The sequence below is a fragment of the Castanea sativa genome, chromosome 12 (genome assembly GCF_040712315.1).
Source record: "Castanea sativa cultivar Marrone di Chiusa Pesio chromosome 12, ASM4071231v1".
NCBI lineage: Eukaryota > Viridiplantae > Streptophyta > Magnoliopsida > Fagales > Fagaceae > Castanea > Castanea sativa.
Window position 1 is genome coordinate 25,077,980 of NC_134024.1, and position 11,446 is coordinate 25,089,425.

General features: G+C 37.8%; 1 protein-coding gene across 2 annotated transcripts; it reads right to left on the reverse strand.

Moving 5' to 3' along the window:
* Window positions 1–5,916: 5,916 nt before the first annotated feature.
* LOC142620023 (hexose carrier protein HEX6-like) lies at window positions 5,917–10,250 on the reverse strand. Of its 2 annotated transcripts, XM_075793462.1 has the most exons (4): window positions 9,917–10,206; window positions 7,780–8,099; window positions 6,322–7,152; window positions 5,917–6,162 (listed from the first exon to the last, which is right to left on the reverse strand). In XM_075793462.1, the coding sequence occupies exons 1-4, from the start codon at window positions 10,044–10,046 to the stop codon at window positions 6,079–6,081; spliced, it is 1,365 nt and encodes a 454-aa protein (XP_075649577.1). In that variant the 5' UTR covers window positions 10,047–10,206; the 3' UTR covers window positions 5,917–6,078. The 2 variants fall into 2 exon arrangements, with proteins under 2 accessions (XP_075649577.1, XP_075649575.1); XM_075793460.1 differs by having other exon boundaries at window positions 5,917–7,152; window positions 9,917–10,250.
* Window positions 10,251–11,446: the final 1,196 nt, after the last annotated feature.

Genomic DNA, 11,446 nt, shown 5'->3' on the forward strand with positions numbered 1-11,446 from the left:
GGAATGGTTCACAAAGTTGCTAACTGCGTCAATCGACAGCTTCGAACAGTTGAGCAGTGCCTTTCTACGCCACTTCATCGGAGGACAACATCCTAAGAGGCCAGCGGACCATCTACTCACTATTAGACAAGGGGAGAAAGAAACCTTGCGGTCGTATGTGAAGTGCTTTACTCGAGAAAACTTGGAGGTAGACGATGCTGACGACAAAGTACAATTGACGACCTTTAAAGCAGTAGAGAATTTGTGGTTTCGCTTGCAAAGAATCCCCCTAAGAAGATGGCAAAAATGCTCCTGAAGGCACAAAAGTATATGAATACTGAAGATGTGTCAGCAGTCATAGTGGACGAAGGAAGGCCAGGAAAAGAAGGGAGGAAGGAGGACGATCACAGGGGGCAAAAAAGGGAACGTTAGGGTTATTGAAGCAGTGACGGAGATAAACGGAAGGATGACAAAGTTCCTTGAATAGTAAAATTCACATCTCTAATTATGCTTGTTGACAAAATTTTGACACAGATTAAGGATGAACACTACCTTAAGTGGTCGAGACCTTTACATTTGTCCCCCAATGTCCGAGACAAAAAGAAGTACTGCCGATTTCACAAGGATCATGGTCATTACACAGAAGACTGTTGAGATCTAAAACAGCAGATAGAGGAGTTAATACAAAAAGGAAGACTACAAAAGTATGTGAAGAAAGGGGAATCTAGTAGATTCAAGGACAGTAACAAAAACCAGCGCGAGTCCTTGCCTAGAGACGAAGACAATACAACCCAACCTCCACAGAATGTGATTCGAGAGATAAAAACAATCACAAAGGGACCATGTATAGGAGGATCATTCAGATCTCTCAAGAAAGTATGTTAGAGGCAGGTGAATAGTGTCCATATGATACCCCCATTCAAGCAGAGACAAACGTACCAAGATATGTCCTTCAACGAGGAAGATGCAAGGGGAGTGAAGCAGCCTCATAACAATCCATTAGTCATAATGCTCACAATAGAAGGATTCAACACCAAGAGGATCCTTGTAGACAATGGTAGCTTTGCAGACATCATCTACCTTCTCGCTTTCCAACAGCTGAAGCTAGATCCAAGAAGGCTGAGTCCATTCGACTCCCCCCTCGTCAGTTTCAGTGGAGACAGAGTACATCCCAAAGAGATAGTGACATTGACAATAACAGTAGGGACTTACCCGAGGCAGTTGACTCGTCAGTTAGACTTCTTGGTGGTAGACTGCCCCTTGTCTTACAATGTGATCATTAGAAGGCCAACACTTAACCTATGGAAGGCAGCCACGTCCACCTATTGCCTAAAGGTAAAATTCCAAACTGAGAACGGTGTTTGCGAGGTGAAAGGAGATCAGGTCCTAGCCAGGGAATGTTACTAGGCCGTGTTGGCTACAAAGGAGAACCATACATGGACGATTAAGGAGAAAAGAGAAGATAAAGTAGAAGCCTTGGAAACAGTAGAATTGGTTGAAGGAGAAGTATCTAAGACGACAAGGATAGGGACAACCATAAGTCCCAGGATGAGGATAAAGCTCGTCCAATTCCTTAGAGAAAACTTGGACATCTTCGCATAGAGTCATGAGGACATGCCTGGTACATCCCCTATAGTCATCCAGCATAGACTGAACGTGGATCTTGAGAAAAAGCCTGTCTAACAAAGAAGACGAGTCTTCGCCCCCGAATGAAACCAGGCAATCACAGACGAGGTCAACAAGTTGTTGTTAGTAGGCTTTATTCGGGAGGTTTACTATCCCGATTGGCTCGCCAATGTCGTGTTGGTGAAGAAAGCAAATGAGAAGGATAGACCAGCTGGTGGATTCGACAGCCGGGCATAAGTTACTGACGTTCATGGATGCTTTTTCAGGGTATAACAAGATAAAAATGGCTGAAGAAGATCAAGAAAAAACTACTTTCGTCATAAGTCAAGGGCTTTATTGTTATAAAGTGATGCCCTTTGGGCTAATGAATGCAGGAGCAACCTATCAGAGGTTAGTGAACAAGATGTTCAGTTTGCAGATTGGCAGGAACATAGGGGTGTATGTGGATGACATGCTTGTCAAAAGCAAGGAAGAACTGGCACATCTGGACGACCTGAAGGAGACATTTGCCACCCTTAGAGAATATCAGATGAAGTTAAATCCCAACAAGTGCGCCTTTGGTGTAGCCTCAGGGAAGTTCTTGGTATTTATGGTATCCCAAAGGGGAATAGAAGCCAACCTTGAAAAATTACAGGCCATACTCAACATGACCTCACCCAAGACTGTCAAGGAAGTCCAAAAGCTCACAAGAAGGATTGCGGCACTCAACAGGTTCATCTCAAAAGCAACGGACAAATGTTTACCCTTCTTCAAGACGTTGAAGCAGGCATTCACTTGGACAGACGAGTGTGAGGCAGCGTTTTAGGAACTTAAAATTTACCTCAGCAATCCACCCCTCTTGAGTCCATCCATGGAAGGGGAAGACTAATATTTATACCTGGCAGATTTCATTGCCGAGTTTACTTTCCCTGACGAGGACAACCTCACTGAAGAGGGTGAACGGTGGGCAATACATATCGACGGTTCGTCAGCCCAAAAGAGGGGGGGGGGGGGAGGGAGTAGGGGTTATCATAAGCACTTCTAACAGAAAGGTACTCAAGTATGGAGTTCAACTGAAATTCTTAGCCACCAATAACGAGGCCAAGTATGAAGGGATATTGACGGGATTGAGGCTTGGAAAAGCACTTAGAGCTAAGAACCTATTAGTCCAGAGTGATTTAAAACTGGTGATCGGGCAGATCAAGGAAGAATATGAAGCAAAGGAGGAAAGAATGCAGAAATACCTCAGGCTAACGAAGCATTTGATTCAGGAATTTGATAAAGTTGAGTTTACATAGATCCCGAGAAGCCAGAATGTCCTAGCGGACGAAGTCGCAAAGATGGCATCATCAGAGGAAGGAACAACGAATGCAGACTTGATGCTGGAAACCCAGAAAGACCCCAGCATTGAGGAGATCCCTACATTTGCAATCCAGAGCATAGGTAGCTGGATGACACCAATCATATCCTTCCTTCAGGATAGACACCTCTCTCAAGACATCGAAGAGGGTAGGAAGGTTAGGAAAAAAGAGCAGCTAGGTTCACAATCCTGAACGGTGCTCTGTACAAGAGAGGTTTTTCCATGCCTTACCTAAAGTGTGTGGATGAAGAAGAGGCAAAATATATCCTAAAGGAGATCCATGAAGGAATTTATGGAGACCATGCAGGCCCCAGGTCCCTGGTAAGTAAAATTATTAGAACAAGTTATTTCTGGCCTACAATGCAAGTAGACACAAGAGAGCTCGTTAAGAGGTGCGACAAATGTCAAAGGTTTGGGAATGTCCAACGCCTTCTAGCAGAGAAGTTGATGAAGATATCCTCCCCCTGACCGTTTGCACAATGGGGAATTGACATCGTCAGTTTGCTACCTCAAGGTAAAGGACAGGACGTAAGTAGATGGTTCGGGACCAAGACAATAAAAGCCAAGAGTCTAAGGATCTACCAGGCCGTCAAAATCCTCGATCGTCTTGGCGTATTTGATCGCTTTCTCAACTCGATCCTTGTACTTGCTTTTGAGCTTAGGTCATCTCTTAACTGCACAAAACAATGGGCATGAGCGTTAAGTGATGGTAAGTTAATAGATAGATGAAAGGTTGGGAAGAAAAATGTTGCACCTAAGTTCGGGGTACTCCACCAACGGAGCAGCCTTGGGAGATCACCCCAAACCTTGTTAGAGGGAGTCTCCCAATCATCCTTGGACACGAAAAAGAACCGGGACTTCCAATATTTGAATGACGAGGGCAAATCCCGAACGATCCTAGTCCTTCTCTCCCACGGCACCAATTCACAATACCCATGTTCTTTAGATGCTTTTAGACAATACAGGTAAACGAGCTCGTCCACCCTATCATGTCTTCGTCTGTAGCGGCCAGCCATATCCCCATATAGCTGACCACTATCCTCCACGAATTGGGCATAAGTTACCCTGGAGCGATACCAAAATAGCCCAACAATTCCATAATAAAAGGATGGACGGGGAACCTAAGCCCACAGAGAACGGCAGCCTCATAGAAGCATACCTTCCCAGGGAAGAAATGGCAAGCCTGATCCTTCTCACCAGGCAGACGAACCCTAACCCTAGTCTAGAATTGAAATCTATCCTTAAACCTAGAAAGTGTGTCTCTGTCTAGGCTACACACACTCTCGAGAGCATGGAAAGCCCTAACCTCCCGAGGAGTAGAAACGACAGTATCCCCTTCTATGGGTCTATCACTAGACGATAATCCAGTCTCTAATTCACTTGACCTCACCTCTGACATCACTCCTTTTTCCTTTACCAAATCCTCAAACCAACTAATTGATTGACGTAACAACGGTAGCAGATCACCCAATGCTACACTTAACCCGCTACCCTCTAATACAAATTTCTCAAGGTGAGGGAAAACTCCTAAAGACCCCCCTAAACGAGCAAAAAAGGAAAGAAATAGAGGGACAAAGGGTCCAAACCTCAGAGCTGCTAAGCATAGGACTCAAGAAAAGAAAAAGTGGGAATCTTAAAAAGACCAGAAATCACCCAGAAAGCCAAAGATAAATCAGAAGTTGCTACAGAAAATATACACTTAAAGAAATAAAAATAAAGAGTAGAGCTATACCTAAAGGAATAGGGAATAGAGGATGCGAATCACAGAAGGTTCATGGTGACAATGGTAGCACAGGGTCAATGGTGGCAACTCGGAAAACTCAAAGCAAAAAAGAATAAAAGAAAAAGAGTAAAGAAGAAGTAAGGAAGTTTAAAAAGTTAGACACCAAAAGCCTAAAAACCAGCAGGGAAACCAAGAGTCACAATGGAAGCATTAAAACCGCTCCACTCAAGATGTGCCACGTGGCCACAACGCACGAAACACCACCACTACACCTTAAATGCGGAACGAAATCCCAAAAGCCACAGAAAACTTTTATACTTCCAATGGTCGCCTTAACACACTACGACGACCACGGAACTCGAGGGGGCAATTGATGGGACTGACGCCTTCAGCTCACATGGACGATGTCATCATTACCAGCGGGGTCATCCCTTGGGATGAGCCAACCAAATGTCTACAACAAGTGACAAAGGTATCCGACCATTCAATATAGGCAATAATATCTCGGGCAGTTACAAATACAGCTGTATAGACCATTGGACGCCTATTAAAGTCCGCATTATAGGACACAAGGCGTTACCAATAGAGACATTATAGCTATAATAACTGCTACAATGGCTAGATGCTGTGGAAAACATATAAAAGACCCTCACAAGCACCAGCACAAGGTATGAACATCATTCCGAGTAATACTTGTCATAATTCTAGAATACTATTTCACTTTGAAGGTTTCTTTGTACTGACTTTGGCATCGGAGACGTGGTGGCAGGCACCACACCGGTGACCACTCTAAGGGAGCAGTCTCATCTTCTTCACCACAACGACAAGAATTTGGCTTCATCTGAACGCACTCACCGCGATTGACGAATTTGCACTTCATCAAACAACATCTTTGATAAATATTAAATTTCTAATAGCTAACGGAGTCACTTGCTTGAATGAAATATTGATATATAAAAAAAACTTTTTATTTTCAAATAATACATGTTTCATAGCAAAAGTTAACACATATTTGAAATTAAATTAACACGTTAGAAAAAAATGGTTTGTAACTTGTTTGTCTTTTTAATTAAATTCATATCATGGTATAAATTGATTACACTTATAATCAACATTTTCTAATGATGGGTTTTGGGATTTTGTTTTTTGATTGTTACTTGGCTTATTTGATAAGAAACAACCACTCCTTATTCCCTAGTTTAAAAGAATAGTAACAAAAATACAACTAAATAACTGAACTGAATGATAATTTCAAAGGAATAGCAATTCTATTGATTGTGATTCTGTTCCTGCTTACTAAACATGGTCTTAGTGTTGTATCATACATTTATAATTGAATCCCACCATCACCCTATTTTGTATTTTTGGACCATGAAGGAGAAGAAAGAACAGAGGACTTGCAAATCATGCATCATGGTCCTTCTATCTTACTCTTTCCACTCACTTCCCCCACCATTCTCTTCCAAAACCAGTGCTCCCTCCAAACTTTGTCCATCTGTTCAATTGGCATATTCTTAGTCTCCGGCAAAAACAAGTACACAAACACAGTCATCACCACCACCCATCCCCCAAAAAAGAAGAAAATCCCAGCCTTGAAGTGGCATAGCATAGCAAGAAAAGTTTGAGCAACTATGAAAGTGAAAAGAAAGCTCACTGCCACTGTAATACTTTGCCCAGCTGACCGAATCTCCAAGGGAAATATCTCACTTGGAACCAACCATCCCAATGGACCCCATGACCATCCAAACCCAGCAACATACACACATATCAAAATCAGAACCAAATATGCAGACTCTTTGTCTAGCCCACCATGGTCACCTAGCTGAGCTGCCATTATTGCACCAATAAGAACTTGTGAGATAAACATTTGAATTCCCCCTACTGTAAACAAAGCTCTTCGACCAAATTTATCCACTACAAGCATGGATATGAAGGTTGAGACAGTACCAACAATCCCAGTCAGGACTGCAGATAAAAGTGATGCACTTTCACCTAAACCTATTGTCCTAAAGAGTATTGGGGCATAGAAGGCAATGACATTGATCCCTGTCACTTGTTGGAAGAAGGGTATTGCTATAGCCATTACAAGTTGTGGTCTATATTTTCTTTGTACAATTTTCTTGAATGGGTGTTCAATGGTTTTTGAAATGGAACTAGCTCTTATGAGATCATCTAATTCTGCTTGCACATCATTGGTACCTCGGACACGTTGTAGCATTAGTTTGGCCTTTTGGTGGTCATTGTTGCGTTGGATTAGGCTGTTGGGTGTTTCAGGAAGGAAAATCGCACCTAGTGTTAGAATTGAGGCAGGGACAGCGGCCATTCCTAGAGAGATTCGCCAGCCCCATCCACCTTTGATCTTTTGTGTACCAAAGTTGATGAGGGTAGCCGATAACGCACCAATTCCAACGCTGAATTGAAAGCCATTGTTGAATGCTCCTCTATATTTTGCTGGAGCCATTTCAGAGAGATATAGTGGGACTGCCTGCAAAGACAAGTACTATTGTTGTAAAATAGAATATCCAATTCAAAGATCTTCTATCTTTAGAAGTATGAAAAGACAATGGTGTATGGTGGGAGAAGAAATTAATTATAGTGAAATTTTTGGTCATTTTCCTTTATGAAGTATCAAAATAGATACCTTCTAGTGAGATAGAGTGTTTAAAACAAAAGTTTGGCAAAATAATAAAATTTTCTGTTTATAAAGAAAGTAAAAATTGTATATGGAATTGAAAGTAATTTATTTTGTATCTCAAAAAAAGAAAAAGAAAAAGAAAAAGAGCAGGTAATTTATTTGGAGTATGAAGGGTGAATGGGAGAGCATGTATTGTCATAAAATTCTACCATCATATAATTAAGTGAAAGTGGGTGAGCACCATAATAACGGATGGAGTCTATATCCAATCTTCCATATATACACATGCAAACACTAAATATTCTTCTTTTTTTTTTTTTTTTTTTTGAGAAACACGCGCACACACACATATATAAGGGAAGGAGATGAAATAAGGGAATATACTCATACGCCAACACCAAAACTGCATGCAACACTAAATATTCTTAATTGTGAATATTGTATTAATATAAATGTAATTTTCTTAATATATGCTACCTGGTTTGCAAAGCCAACCCCAACTCCAAGCAAGACACGACCAAGTATAAGCATGGTGACATTGAAAGCTGCACCGCCTAGGGCTGCACCTGCAAGGAATGCAGCTCCTCCTACAAGGATTGATGGCATGCGTCCAAAGGCTCTTGTGACTGAGGAGGCGAAGAAGGACGCCACGAGGCCAGCCACGTAGAGTGAAGACGTGAAGGAAGTTAACAATTGGCTGTCAAACATGCAGTAATTGCTAATCTTGGTGTCTTTCATCTTAGTGAGCACTTCCGGGAAGAATTTTTTCAGAAATGAATCCATAGAAGTTACTCCACCTTCACAGTTATACAATGGTTGAACATAATAAATAAGAATGATAATAATCTCAATAATTTTTTATATTATAATCCACATCCAGTGACTGGATGATGAACTCAAGCAAGAACTTTTTTTCGATATTTTCTGGATCGATTATGAAATTTAGGTTATCAATTGATATAAAGTGTAGGCCTGCCCAATCATTGAAATGTTAATTTATGTGTCTATTTATTTTTCTTCACAATATCGGTGTGAAACCAACTGTCATGATTCTATAATAATAGGAAGCACAACAACAACAATAATAATTACCATTTGGACAAAATTTAACTACAAAATTAGTTGTAGTTTAAGAATACAATCTAACTCAATAAAATAAACATTATTACATATTTTGAAAATTTAACAGTTATATTGCATATTTTTTAAGCTCTTAATTCACATGTCAAATTATGTATCAATTGGATATTATTACTATGTGATCTATGAGTTTTATATTTTATGCATAATTTTAAATTATAGAAATTTGCAATTTATATAATTTATTGATGACATAAATATTGATTTTTAATTTTCTAGAAATTTTGCAAACATAGAAGATATAAGAAAAAGATATAATTCAATGGTGAATTTGTCAAAATTCACTTCTAATAAAAAGATATTGAGTAAAGTTGTAGTCTAATGCTACAAGCTTACAACTAATTTTATAACTAAACTTCATTTTTAACAATTATTATATTTTATTTGTAGGATTCTTATTCTGTTTTGAACGTCAATGACTAATTCTATGGTACCTCTTTGATTGTTTAAGATATGATACCCCAATTTTGGAGTATTCTGTTATCAATTCATATCATACTATATTAAGAAAATATTCCCTTGGTCTTTTCGGTATTTTAATTTCTTTTCAAGTTAAACTATAATGGAGATAAAAGCTTGTACCTATGTGTCTATGTCAAATTCAATAGTAGACCTTGTCATAAAGCTTACCTAGGTTTTTTCTTTTTTCATTCTTTCTTTTTTATTTTTTATTTTTATAAATTTTAGTTACTTCTAATTAAAATGATGATAATAGAGTCACAAATGTTAATAATTTTATTACATATGCTGATAATTCATCGCATTAACAATAACTACAATATGGATTTTTTAAGGAAAAAAAAAACTAGATTTCATAACCCAAAAATATCGAAAACTACAATTTTGACACATATAATCATATTGGTTTTGAACCATGTTGACCACCATGCTAGGGCGGAGGGAAAAATTTTTAAGTGGATGGATCCAACTATCCAAGTGGCAACTTTTTTTATTCTCCTTTGGGTTTTTTATTTTATTTTATAAATGAATACAGTTTTGCTAAACTAAAAAGTCAAAAATTGCAAAACAACAAAAATAGACCCAAGGCAAACAAACGTGTAGGTACAAACAAACAGATATTTTAGAGTTACTAGCATTATATTAATGGTCTCTCAGACAGAAAAAAAAAAAAAAAAAAAAAAAAAAAAAAATATATATATATATATATATATATATATATATATATATATAATAAGGGTATAATACTATGTGCAGTATAATATTGTTCATACAAACCAATATGTGATGTCAGAAATCGGAAAACAAACAATCATCCAAGCTGATCCAAATATAACTCCTTCAATTTCATAAGCTAGCATAGCAATAAAGATAGGAAGACTTTACTGAAAAGAAAGCTATATAGGCTTAAAGCTAGCATAGCATGATGCATGTAACTGGTTGAGCATGTCAATGGATTAATGGCTAAGTATGGTAAGAAGAAAGCTGAGATGATAAACTATATTGTAAGACGGACCTGAAATTCCAATATCATAGCCGAAGATAACACCTCCCATGGCAGCCATCATACAAGATAGGATCACAAAAAGGGTCATCCTTCCATTGTAGTTCCCTCCCTCGCTTGTTATTGCTAGGCCTGTCGCCATGGCCTCTTTTTTTTTTTTCCAAGCTCACTCACTCACAACAAAGATTGAGAGAGTTCAATGTGGTGGATATGTAGAAAATAAAGGCAGCAAGCAGTCTTCCTTGACCAGTAGAGATCAACATCATTGTTGTCAATTTGAATCGTCAAAACAAATAATGCTATCAAAGTATATTATAAACTATAGTTAATTTTATAAACTTCGTGGGATAGGAGCATGTGGTGTGGAATATTTCAAGTATATATGCAACTTTGGAGTCTCATATGGGCTTATGTATTCACTATCAGACACGCCATTTTACAAAGTCAAGCATGTCAACTTGACTTGCTACATGTGTTGTCTGAAGAATGGTAGATAAGTTTTTTTTTTTTTTTTTTTTTTGGAAGGAGGATTACCAAAAATAAGAGAACCATGTCCACCAAACAATAATTGGGTGGACAATCCATCATTTTTCCACGGGAAGAGATTTGGTTGTATTGTTACTATATTAATTTACGAAAACATCCTCATTCCCACTATAATTAAAACATACACATAATCTATATTATAACTAAAAGCTGAAGTGTAGCGTTTAATGTTGCTGTGCTCACATTGAACTACATCAGCGTCTATGTCATTATTATTATTTTTTTCCATTTTTTATAATTTTTTAAATATTTTTTTATTTCATATTTATACTTCTCTAACCTTTCTCTCTCCCTTACCTTTTCATCTCCCCACTATTTCTCCAACCTTTCTTCTTTCCTCACCTTCTCATCTCCCCAGTACTACCCTTTACAATAATATCATTCTTCATCTTTCCCTTCATCTTCCTCTATTTTTGTCTCTTCTTATTCACACATTCTTACTATAAATTTGTCACTATCTCTTTCATTCTATGCATAGTTTTCCCTTACAAAAAAAAATGCTCTCTCTTTCTCTCTCTCTCTCTCTCTCACACACACACGCAATTTTTGGGTGGATTTTTATTTTTTATTTTTCTTGCATCTTTGCTTTAGGTTGATAATTTTTTTATATTCTTTAATCTACTTTAGGTTAATGCAATTCAGTTTTGTTTTTTTTAATTGTTGTGTTTTTTTCTCTCTTTGATTGTTAAATGTTATCCTATTGCGTTATAAATTATTAAATATAGCATATAAAAATATAATATTATTCTACAACATAGCATGATTTGGATAATTTAATTTGGTAGTTATTATAATTTGATTGCATGATTTTTATAGTGCTCAATTTAGATGTGCTCAGTATTAAAATTACTCTATAATGCCATTTATTTAGAGAAAAGCAAAGGTTGGCTAAACAAAAATTATTGGATGAGAAACAAATTTTATCTTTCACAATTTTACTTTAATTATAATTATTTTATAACAATGCATATATAGAAATTTAATTCTTAGATTTTA

Bases quoted from the DNA above. Each gene is read 5' to 3' on its own strand.
- LOC142620023 (XM_075793460.1), bottom strand. From the start codon at position 10,046: ATGGCGACAGGCCTAGCAATAACAAGCGAGGGAGGGAACTACAATGGA. The intron at 8,100-9,916 runs GTCCGTCTTACA...ATAACTGTGAAG, and splicing joins CTATGATATTGGAATTTCAG to GTGGAGTAACTTCTATGGAT. The intron at 7,153-7,779 runs GTAGCATATATT...TTGTCTTTGCAG, and splicing joins GGGTTGGCTTTGCAAACCAG to GCAGTCCCACTATATCTCTC.